This window comes from Fundulus heteroclitus, chromosome 18 (assembly GCF_011125445.2).
Source record: "Fundulus heteroclitus isolate FHET01 chromosome 18, MU-UCD_Fhet_4.1, whole genome shotgun sequence".
Taxonomy (NCBI): Eukaryota; Metazoa; Chordata; class Actinopteri; order Cyprinodontiformes; family Fundulidae; genus Fundulus; species Fundulus heteroclitus.
This window is the reverse complement of record NC_046378.1, coordinates 18302084-18314670: the sequence shown is the minus strand read 5'-3', so window position 1 is coordinate 18314670 and position 12587 is coordinate 18302084. Positions and strand designations below refer to the sequence as shown.

At 39.0% G+C, this 12587-nt stretch overlaps 1 protein-coding gene across 1 annotated transcript; it reads left to right on the top strand.

The window, feature by feature from the left end:
• Positions 1 to 2645: 2645 nt before the first annotated feature.
• Positions 2646 to 11925, top strand: aifm4 (apoptosis inducing factor mitochondria associated 4). Its single transcript, XM_012877381.3, is given in 20 exon segments — positions 2646 to 2812; positions 3573 to 3666; positions 3781 to 3890; positions 3990 to 4099; positions 6286 to 6330; positions 6416 to 6497; positions 6608 to 6720; positions 6802 to 6888; positions 6981 to 7072; positions 7161 to 7291; positions 7608 to 7723; positions 7836 to 7907; positions 8803 to 8866; positions 9455 to 9531; positions 10280 to 10397; positions 10665 to 10763; positions 10917 to 10949; positions 10952 to 10991; positions 11083 to 11187; positions 11460 to 11925. Coding segments are annotated over 20 exon segments (1737 nt in total). The 5' UTR covers positions 2646 to 2694; the 3' UTR covers positions 11491 to 11925.
• Positions 11926 to 12587: the final 662 nt, after the last annotated feature.

Sequence of the window (12587 nt, the reverse complement as noted above, 5' to 3'; positions counted from 1 at the left end):
AATAATAATAATAATAATAATAATAATAATAATAATAATAATAATAATAATAATAATAATAATAATAATAATAATAATAATAATAGTAATAATAATAGAGTTAGTCTTTGATTATTTTGAATGAACAGTCGCTTTGTTACAGAGGAACCAGAAAACGTTGAAAAGCCGCATGCGCTACATGAAGGTGGAAATTACATAGGGCTCTTTAACGCAACCCACCTCATCAGACAACACCGTGGATTTATGGGAAAATCAGTTTGTTACATGTGTGACAGTGAACCACGTGGGGTAAACACTATGGCGTGATTTTATCGCTGCAGTTCATTGCCGTCTCTGTTTCACGCAGTGACTGAGGGATGAACCTCCGGGACGTTTCTGCTTTGAGCGCCTTTTTCATTCAACAAAGCGTCTGCCAGGCGGACATGAATGATTGCTGTGATTTCTGAAAATATTGCGACACCTTTCGGCCAAGAAAGGTATAGCATCACGGCGATCAGCAATTCAACACAACATTTCAAGCCCAGGATGATCAGAGACGAAATGTATGTTATTAGTTCTTATTTATTCAGACCTATTTTTATTTGCCTCAAATTTTAATCTGCTTCTTTGCATGCAAGACGTACGATTTCTAATGGTTTTAATGCTATTGTTGTAATGCAATTCTCGTCGATGTATTTTGTGATACAGAGACTATCCCCCATAATGTCGTCCGTGTGCTTTTTTTCTTTTGCAGCTTTTGCAGATCTCATATAATATATTTTAACACTTTATCCTTCAGTCTCGGACTTTTTCTTATGCAGAGTCAGGTCAGTTTTTTTTTAAATCAGCTTGTCTTGTTTCTTGGTACAACTTTATCCAGGATCTGTCATTTCTTTGTGTCTTTTTTCGTGTATCCTAGTTTTACTTGTACTTTTTTTTAAGTATGTGGTTATTATTGGATTCATAATTCTGTTGCTTAACTATTTAAAACACACTGTTGCTTCAAATTGTCTTAATATCCAAAATAAATGAATCAGTTGAGGCCTGGTTCATCATAAACACAATCTATAAATATCAAGTCTTTTAGCATAATGAAAGAAACATGGAGAGGATGTGAAGAAAAAAGCAGCAGCTCCGCTGATCATCCGCGACGTTTGTGTTAACCAGAAGACGGTCAGAAATGTACACAACCTTGGCGCATGCGTGTTGCTGCTTTGCAAGAACACAATAATATAGCGTCAGTCCCTCCTGTGTGCCTGCTCCCTGCCAGTCACCCGTCGGATGACTGCGGGAAAGGCGTTTTTATGTCGGGAAGGGCGGTGTTAGCTACTGAAAATCGGAAGCTATTTACAGAGTTTGACATCTAAGTTTACTGCAGAAAATAGTTACAGATAAAACACAAGCAACATAAAGTTTACTGGAAACCTCTTGATAAAATTGTATGGCGCTGACACATCCAGGTAAGGGTAAGCAAAGCACACCGGCTCCAAATCAAGAGTTAACTTGTCTTCAGTATATACATCTTTTTTTTTAAACTGATTTAATTTTATCTTTTGAGTTTTCACAAATCGAATAAACCTTCTCAAATCCCTAACTTCATCTGCCATTAGTTAAGAATGATGCTGTCCAGGTTTTACCTGCTGGATGTAGTTTTCCATATGAGCTGCTCTCAGTTGAGTTTTCACAAACAGAATAAAGGCTTTGTTTTATAAAATTAGTCTTGTTTGTCACACAACTGAACGTTTGCTGCATTTTTTGCACCATTATTATTTTGAACTTTTTAAATGAATGCCTTTTTGCACCATTTTCTTTGCACTATAAACATGGCTGAATATTCACTTGCACACTTAAAAAACAGCTTTTCTCCTGCACTGTACATTCTTATCACTGCTGCACTCTATAATGTAATGTTATTTTATTTCAATTGCATTCTCATTACATTGTCGTAAGCTGTATGCACTCTGTGCATACAAAATGACAATAAAGTTTGTCTAACTCTAAGTCTTTAGTGTTGAATAACTGTTCAGGATTGGGGTTTATATATATATATATATATATATATATATATATATATATATATATATATATATATTTCTTTTTTATAAAGTGTATTTATTTGCCTATATTTAAGTTTTTTATTTTATTTTACAAACAAAGAACTACAAAACTTACTGGCGCGTACAAAAACAATACTTAGGGGTAAATATATTAAGCGATAATAACTATCAGTATCTGTAGCATTAAATCATCTTCGGTTGAACTCTAAGGGCATAAGACCTGTCAAGGTAAAACACAGGTTGCCTCTCATCGGTGGGTCCATACATTCAGGTAATGGATGTAAAATAAATGTGTAGAAAGTTTTTTTTTTTTTTTTTTTTTTTTTTTTTTTTTTTAAAGAGCCCCATCATGGTCTTAAGACACAAAAGGAAAAAAATCCCCTTTGAGTTTTTACAAATTAATTAAAATCTAGTTTAATATAAAATAATCCGTAATACCCAAGTTTTTGCATTCTAAATAGCATTTTAGTGTTACGCTGTGCACCACAATGTCTGATAGCTGCTCTAGCATCGAAACAGCTCAGATTAAGCTGTTGTGGGCGGGGGGAGGAGGCGTAAACCCCGCCTCCTCCGTGCAACGCCGCGTTCGCCGGCGCGTAAATGGTGCGGAGCCGCGCTGTCCACGGGAGGAGCTCACGGGTTGTATCTGCTGCGCGTCATGCGGGTTGTGTCCCTCTGGCAATTGTTCAGTAATGTGTGGCTGCATAGACGAGCGGGGGTCCAGTTTCTAGGAGCGGCTGCTGCACCTCTGACGGCTGTCCGGCGAATCAAGGCAGGTGAGCGCAGCTGTAAATACAGAGAAATGCCTGAGACACTGTACTGTAGCTGTAGCACCATGGTGATAGCAAGTTATCATTTTGCTCATCGCTAGGAAACATACTAATAGCTTTGGTTACAGTTTTAGGCCAAATTGTTTGTAAACCCTTCTGGTGTGGAAACAATATTCATTGTACACTTAAGATTTCAGGTATTAACCGAAACCTTTTTAGGATTATAATTTCTATTAACTGATTACTTTTTGATTTCTCTGTTGTTAGTCATCTATAATTAGTAAAAACGTCTCTAATTTATTGACTTCAAGTTGTCTTCTTTTTTTTTATAGTTCGTAATTCCTAAATAACTGTGTGTTGACACTACTGTATGAAATAATGATTTAAATCAGAGGAACTACAAATCAAGAAGGTTGAAAGAGGGAAATGTAGAACAGAACTGTAAAGCGATAAGAGGTTCTAAACAGGAAATACAGGCTTTATAAACAGTAACGTATTCCATTTGTTGCAATTCTGAAGACCACAAAGAAAATAATAAAAACTGTTAATCGCTTATGTATGCTAGTGCACATGAACTTATTGAAACAACCTTTTTGTTTGTCCCTATAAGGGTGTATACTGCGGCCGCTGCTGCGACATTAGGCGTGTTTACTTATTAAACTTGGCAGGACTGAGCATGTTCCATACAGCCTATACGTAGAAGATTTACTGATAATCACCTGTAACGTCTGCAACAGTGGGGATGTTTGCTTTTATCGCCACGTAGGAATGAACATGCACCAAGGAGGAGTGGGGCAAAGTGGAGAGCAGGAGGTGGTGACGGGACTGGTTTGTCAGGAGTCTGATCTGCACGATGGACAGTGAGTAACAACATGGCCACCTTTCACTGGAGACAAAAAAAAAAAAAAAGAACAGATTTTAGTGTGAATTTCTGTCTCAGCTGTCATTTTTATTCACGTTCTGTGGTTTTGCAGAATGAAGGAGGTGGCCGTGGAGGACCAGAAGGTGCTGTTGGTCCGAACCAAGGGTCAGTACAGCGCCATTGGAAGCAGGTGCTCACATTATGGCGCACCTCTCATTAAAGGTAAAAGCAGTTTATTCCAGGTTTTTGTTACTATTCTTAATCTGCATACAAAAACAACAACCAAAAAACACGACTAAACACTGATTATTACATTCCCAGGAATACTGGTTGGAGAGAGAGTGAGGTGTCCTTTCCACGGGGCCTGCTTCAATGTGAGAACTGGAGACATCGAGGATTATCCGGGCCTGGACTGTCTACCAACCTACAAGGTGGAGCAATATTAAAAAGCAACATTTAATTGCAAAATAAATCTCCTTTTTTGCACTTTAATTAAGCATGTAACTTGTAAAGCGCCGTTCAAGATAAATGTCCCAAAGTGTTTCGCAATCAGACCGAAACAAGCAAGTTTTGAGGATTATGTGCAAGTCAGCAGACCCCTGATCACAGGACGTAAAGGGGCCGCGAAGACGTGCGGGTAGAAAACGCTCTCCGAGACACTGTTGTGAAAAAAAAAAAGCATTAGCTCGCTTACAGATTTCTCCTCTTTGCTGTTGTCACATTCCCATGTGTCAAAGCATTCTAAACAACGTTTAACAGGAGACAAAGACAACCCGAATAAACACAACAAGCAGTTTGGAAATATTATTTCATTTATTCAGGGGAATCTATCCAAACCAACCGGACCCTACGTGAATAAATAAATAAATTGCTTTAGATATTAGTCCTGCTGGATAAATCGAGGACTTTAGTCTCAAACCGGTGACCAAACATCAGTTCTTGACCTTCAGGATGTTTTTATAGAGAGCAGAATTCATGGTTCTGTCAATTGATGCAAGCTGTCCTGGTCCTGCACTGCAAAAACGGATCTAAAAATAAGTAAAATGTTCTTAAAGTGAGTGTATTTGTCCTCGATTTGAGCAGGTAAATAAGATTATTTGCCAATGGAATGAGTATTTCAACCCCTAAAATAAGATAATTAGACATCCTGCACTTGAAATAAGATGATGGAGATGAGTTGTTGCTATTTTAAGTGCAAAAATCTTATTCCATTGGCTAATCATCTTATTTACCTGCTCAAATCAGGGACAAATATACTAATTTTAAGAACATTTTACTTATTTAAGTTCCATTTTTGCAGTGTGAAGAGTCAAAGTAGCTCCAGATCACTACCACCATGTTTAATAGGCCATGTACCCTTAAAAAAAAAAAAGTTTACACCAGGTGAGGCACACACTTTCCAAAAAGTGTTTCACTTTGATCTTGTCAGTTCGCTAAATATGTTTCAAGCATCCTTAGTGAGGAGCAACGTGATGTTTTTTTGGAAGATATGAGACGGACCTTTTGTGTTCTGCAGTGGTTTTTTTCCCTGGTGGCTCTTTGTTATTATTTAATCCTAAACACTTAACTGAGAGAAAATAGGCCTGTGGTGCTTTAGAATGGGTTGTGTTGTGACCGCCTGGATGATTCTTAGCTGCGCTCTTTGAGTAATTTTGGTCCACTCCTTGGAACGTTCACCACTGTTTCGTGTTTCTTCATTTGGTGGATTAAGGCTCTCACTGTGGTTGGAAAAACCTCGGTAACGGCTCTCTGACTGCCCTTTCTAGACAGATGGATGTCAGTCAGCTTGTTTCTCATCCGTTCTTGAACCTCGGTTACTTTTGCACACAGGGCCAGGCTGGTTCGGATAGGTTTCTCCTCTTGATGAACTACATCATGGTTTTAAAACAGCTTTTTTAGACTTACTCAGACTTAAATTGACTGATATCAAAATTAGTTCAATCTGAAACATTTAAGTTGGAAAGAAAAAAAGAAAAGGCTAAAAGGGAGATCGTTTTTGATTTTTTTGATTTTTTTTGCCATTGTATGAGCAAAAACACAAATAAAATTGAAACTTAGAAAACATGTTTGCTGCACTGCAAAAACGGATCTAAAAATAAGTAAAATGTTCTTAAAGTGAGTGTATTTGTCCTTGATTTGAGCAGGTAAATAAGATTATTTGCCAATGGAATGAGTATTTCGACCCCTAAAATAAGATAATTAGACATCCTGCACTTGAAATTAGATGATGGAGACGAGTTGTTGCTATTTTAAGTGCAAAAATCTTATTCCATTGGCAAATCATCTTATTTACCTGCTCAAATCAGGGACAAATGCACTAATTTTAAGAACATTTTACTTATTTAAGTTCCGTTTTTGCAGTGTGGTGTTTCGCTCCACACTCACAGAGTATGTTTTGACCTGGAAGTGAATCAGAGAAATAGGAAAAACTTCTTATCAGAAATATGCCTACAGGTCGCCGGGCAGATACTGTTTTTTTGTTCATGCTGCTTCCCGTCTCTCTGAAAATAGTTCCTCTATTCAGAGCAGGTGCCGTGGGGAACGTTTTACTTTTAGAACCGCGACTGGGCTATTACATGCAAATCATTATATATATGTATTTTTTTTTATCTGACAGGTCAAGGTCCAAGATGGTAATGTTTATGTTTCTATTGATAAAAAGGTAAGCCACAAGTTAAAGGTCCCTCAGATTAATAAATAATCCTTGCATTTAGTGTTAGATCCTTTTTATAATTCATTGTCTTCAGTCTATGAAGTTGACCAAGAGGGTGAAGGAGATGTGCACAGTCCAACCTGATGTCAAACACACCGTTCTGCTGGTAGGAGGAGGTAGGTCTGGGCTCGTACTTGCTCTTTGTCAGGGTCCGCTGCTCCTAAAAAAAAAAAAAAAAAAAGTTTATAAAGCGTCGCTTCTTGAGCCTAAATGCTGTAAACTGCAGGTCCTGCCTCGCTGGTTTGTGCCGAGACTCTTCGTCAGAACTGCTACCAGGGTCGCCTCGTCATCGTAACCAGAGACAGCCTGCCTCCGTTTGACAAACCCAAACTGAGCAAAGTGAGAACCCTCGTGCAGAAATTCAAAGTCACTGTCGCTTTAATGAAAGTCCACTTTAGCTTTGCTTTTGTTGTCCTCAAGGCCATGAATGTGGAGAGCAGCAATATCCTCCTGCGGCCACATGACTTCTACCAGCAACACGGGATAGAAATATGGACGGGGAAAGAGGTGAGAGCCAGAACCCTCCCGGTTACGCGTGCATTTGCTTTGAGTCGCTGTCGTGTCAGATTCAGCTGTCCGTATCCGTTTCCACGCTGCAGGTGGTTTCCGTGAACCCGGCCGAGAAACATGTGAAGCTGAGCGACGGCACATCGGAGCGTTACGATCAGCTCCTCCTCTCAACGGGCTGCAGGTTAGTCTCAGCATCCTCGGAGCAAACTGTCAGTGCCCTTCAAACGCACAGAAGAAAGCCGAATTAAAATCTATCTTCACGTGGACAGAGCGCGTCCTCTCGGCTGTCCAGGATCTGATTTGAAGGGGGTGCATCTGCTGCAGAGCTACGAAGACGCCAAAGAGATTCACACAAGCTCTCTGGGCCAGAGAGCGGTTGTAATCGGAGCTTCCTTCATAGGTAATTAAGACTTCAGTCATTAGTTTAGACACTGCAACAAGGGAACTAAAATGAAGTAAAATTTCCTTGAAATTAGTGTAATTGTCCTTGATTTCAAATGAAGTATATCTAATCATCTTATTTTAGGGGTAAAATACTCATTCCATTGGCAGATAACCTTATTTACCTGCTCAAATCAAGGACAAATACACTAATTTCAAGAAGAAATTTACTTTTAGTTCCCTTTTTTCATTGTGTTTAAGTTCAAATATATGGAAAAAGATGTCCTACACAGTAAATTTGCAGACGACTGGATTGTTTTTCAATTGTAAAACAGGTATGGAGGCAGCTTCGTACCTGTCAGACAAAGCTGCCAGCGTGGCCCTGGTGGGCCCCACCAAGTACCCGTTTGAGAAGTCCCTGGGCCCGGAGATCGGCAAGATGACCAAGGAGGTAAAGAGGAGCAGCAAACTCATTTTAACTGCTGAAGGCTGTGATTTTTTTTTTATTTCATTTTTTTTTCATGTTATTAGCTTCAGTTTTCTTGTTGTTATCTTATTGCAAGATGTTGGAGGACAAAAACATCAAGTTCTTTATGAACAACAAAGTGACAGAGATCAGAGGGGAGAACGGGAAGGTAAGAATATTTTTACTTTTTGTCCTGTTTTAAACACTCCTTCACACTAAATGACTGCTTTGGTAAAGATGTGTAAAAAGCATTTAAAAGATTATTTTCATTTGACCACCACATTCATTTATTAGGGGAAAATACTGTATGTCCCATGATAGGAAAAAAAACTAGTCTTGGATAAACTATGTAAATATTCTTGTAAAACACTAAATAACTTTTTTAAATTTCACGCAAGTCTTTCCTCAACACACTGAGGAGGTAAGAGACGTTAAAAATGTATCTTATATATTCTTCAAAATAGGAAAAACAAAAGAACCTATCCCCCGCGTAGGTCAGAAAATGGCAACTTACCTACATATCTGGAGAGGGTGAAATAATTGTTTAAAACGGCAAAAGTGTGTCAGGCAAACTTATCTTGCATGCCTTAATGTAAGCAGAAGTGAGAGGGAAGAAATCTGCTGAGCTCACTGTGTCACCAGTGACTTCTTGTTTCTCTGAGGTATAAATATGATGCAATACAGGACCCATTTTCTATCGTTTCCTCTGCAAAATGGGAAAGACAAGAGAAAGTAATTGCCATTCTATGATGCATTCAAGTGCAACAGGTAACCAAACCTCCAGAACATCAAATTAAAATCCAATTATGAGCATTTTAACTATTTGTTCACCACTGAATGAGGTAAAAAAATAAAATAAAAACATTTGTTTATTTCTATGATTATAATGTAAAGAATCAGGACTTCAAGAGTAGTTTGTGTGTACATTTACACCCCTTATGTTCCGCATATCTTCAGTAGGGGTACTGACGACATGTCTCGGTAAAAGCAGAACATCCTCATTGATTTTCTCTTGTAATCTCTGACATGTTTTGTGTGTTTTGTTGTGTGTTGCCTTTGTGTAGGTGAAGGAGGTGGTGCTGAGTGACGGTACTGTCTTGGAAGCTGATGTGGTGATTGCAGGAATCGGTAATTTTTTATTTTGTTTCCATCTTTGGGATGTAAAAGGCATTCATTTAAAAAGCAGAGTGCATTGAAGCTGAAATATGTTTAACTTAGACACTGCTTTTATTATTTAAAACCAAAAGGCAATGACCTAGACTTAAGGGAAAATTAAAAAAAAATTGATTTCAAGTAAAAAAAAAAAATCCTCAAATTTGAGGAAATGTCTAATCATTATTACATTACATTTTTACAGCTCTTGCTGGAATTTCATTTACTTAGGTAAATATATATTAGCCTTTGTCCTACTATGATAGGCCAGGATTGGGCAACCTTTACGATCCAGAGTCAGCATGACGCTTTGAAAAAAGATACCTCGTCAAGTTTTGTTATGTATTTAGAAATATATCCTACAGAAAGTCTGTTTGTTATGCGGTTAAAGAACCACAGTTTTATTTCTCTTTTAGTTGTTCTGGCCAAATCTGAGGGCCACATGCAGCTTGAGAGCCGCTGGTGCCCTGTGAATTGTTAGCCCAGTGAAAGTTTTCTTTCAGCAAATGCCAATTTTTAAAGGACTTATTTCAATGTGTTTTTTTTTTTCTTTTTGTTTTTCAGGTGTGATTCCCAATTCAGATTTCCTTGCAGGAAGCGACGTGGCGGTGGATTCGAGAAAAGCGATCATCGTTGACAAGGTAACATTCACAACGAAGGAGAATCTCTGACAAGCCGTCATCTCTTGGATGGAGACCCAGAAACAATCATTCGGTTTTTTAAATCAAGGATGTACTTATAGAAAATATTCAAAAAAGATCTATCGAAAAGCAAAACCTCCCCTGAATCTAGCCACTAAAAAGAAATCCTCATGCCTCATTTATAGAGGAACTCTTGCGTGATTTAATTTTGCTGAAACCTTATTTACCAGCTGGTGCTAATCTCTGGATGTTTCTTTGTGTTGCAGTGTCTAAGGCAAAGAGATAAAACAAACGAAGGCATCATTCACATGTACAAAAACATTATGGAAACGGGGAAAAGTAGGAAATAAATTCTGAAAAATGTAACTTTCTGTTCAGAAGGACGGACGGAGCAAATTACAGTGCAGAAGGTTACCTCTAAGATGAAGCTTTGAAAACATGTCGACAGAGGAGCCCGGGTGTCAGATCGATTTAATCCTTTTAGGGATGAGCTGAGACATGATGTCTGAGAGCCAGTTGTCCATCTCAGGGTGCGGCACACCGCGCCAGAGGAGCGCACCGGAGGCAACGAGAAAAGTTTCCAGCTCCATAATTATCACAGACTGCTGTATATGGCTATATTTTTAGAAATATTTTCCCCCGACATGAAAGCAGTACAGTCATATTTTTATTTTTCAAAGGCAGTGGTTTGACTGTGGCGAAGGCATTTGCATTGGACTCATAATCTGCTCCATCTGTCCCCCCCCAGTTCATGAGAACAAACGTCGCAGACATTTTCAGCGCCGGAGACGTCGCCTCCTTCCCTCTGACCATTCGCGGGGACCAGCGGGTCAATATCGGTCACTGGCAGATGTCCCACGCTCACGGTTGGATGCTTGAAGATTTAAAAAAAAAATCTTTCTCCTGTCCTTCATACATTTGTCTTTTTTCACTGTTTTATGAACGTAAACTTTGTTTTTGTTTTTTGTTTTTTTTATATTCTTATGTTTTTCTCATTTTCTTTTTGATCCACTGTATATAATTGATGCACCCTTTCCTACTCCTGACTATTGACTGACTATTGAGCCAATGTGACGAGTGAATTTCTCCAATGTGAGATCAATAAAGACTATCTTATCTTATCTTAACACCAGGAAGGGTAGCAGCGCTGAACATGCTGAACAAACCAACCACCATCGAGTCAGTCCCTTTCTTCTGGTCTGTGCTGGACGGAAAGAGCATCAGATACGCAGGTCGAGTATTCAGACAAGTCCCCCAATGATTTTTTAGTTCATGCTTTTGTTAATAATTTGTAAAGTTCTTTAATGACATAATAACATCCTGAAAATTTACATGAAACTAAGTTGCATTTATTCCCCTGTTTCTCTTTCATTTCCTCCCGTTAGGTTACGGTGAGGGCTACACAGAAATCATATTCAAGGCAAAGTGGAAGAAAGGAAATTTCTGGCATTCTACATAAAGTGAGCGGTGGTTTTGCGAACAGTTGGCACGGCTGGGGATAAAGCCGCGGCGGTCCTGCTGAAATGTCTCTCCCGTTTGTGCTGCCGACAGGGACGAGGTGGTGGTGGCTGCCGCCAGCCTGATGTTTGATCCTGCCGTGGCTCACGTTGCAGAGCTGATGGCCAGAGGCACGGTCATAACAAAGGCACAGGCTCAGTGAGTCACACTTTGCATGTATACAAACCAGAATGCATGCTTAACAGTAAATACAGCTCCCTCCTCTAAGATGTCCCTTTAAATAATGTCGTCTTTTATTGCATTTTGTGCAATAAAATGCACACATAAAAAACAAGAAGACAAGTCTTAATGGCAACAATGGGTTATTTTTGACAACTTTAAGCAGTTTAAAGTCTGTATGAGGATGAAATTAATATTGAAGTTATCGACATCTCTGTTCTGCGTGATAACTAACTTGCTGATCTTTGCAGGGCTGAAGACTTGAGCTGGCTGCAGATGTAACCGTGGGTGATCCGGAGCAGAAACTTCCCAGCGACCGATGATGGTGTCTCCCTCTCTCTTCCTCTACAGTGCCTTCTTCGATCGGTCCATTTATCGCCTCCGGGCAGGCGTCGCAGTAAACTAATCAGTCTGGGTGTCTTTTCTGACTTAATTGTGCTGTTGCCATAGTAGCAGATAAAGCTGCATTGCATTCATTGATCGTGCAGATTGACTAATTTAATTTCACTGTCATCATAACAGCGTGGTAACGGTCTGTTTCACTGTTAAATGATGTGATGTCTGACATGTTCACTGTGTAAGATGCTTTGTTTGACTATTTAAGAGCAATAAATCTGGCTCATTAAGGTGATTTTTTTTTGTGATTCTAACTAAATGGATGCTGTTGTTTGGTTAATCTGATTGTGTTGTAGGAAAGGAATAAAACAGTGCAATGTCTTTTTTGTTTGTTTTTTAGTTAAATCTCTGTTGCTTGCTATCTCATACTTCAAAAAAATCTTGATGATTGATGTTAATTGCATCAGAACATGTATACAATATCCTTGAATGAGTTTCTACTGAACTCACAGATTTAAGTGTTGCATGGTATTGCAACCAAATGCACACAGGTGAAAGAAAAAATAGGGTTAAAATACTGTTGAGATTCAGAATCGGCTCGTTCTCCCTGATTGTGCGCACAAAGAACTTGGAATCTGCAGTCCTTACAGCGTCCAGACATTGGGTATAAATATGTAAACATGTACTTGTGAGCATCCTTTTCAGTGTGCACTGTTCTGTAATGTCATTTCCTGCAGGCATTTGTGTGGCTTTTGGTTTTATAATACGCCGTTCTGTACAATTCCTCCCACACCTGGTAAAGTTCTGCAAAGGAGCGTTGAGTGAATGTTTTTACCCCAGATTGCCCGGTGAGCAATCTGGGGTTAAGGGTCTTGCTCAGGGACCCAGAGTGCAGGCGCTGGGGTATTTTAGCCATTCATTTTTTTCAGGGTGGAATAAATATGCAAGAAATGCCAGTAATAATAATAAAAAAAACAAGAACAGGATGAACAGGTTTGCATTTATTGTAGATTTGTTTGTAATCCACCTATAGAAATTCAGTC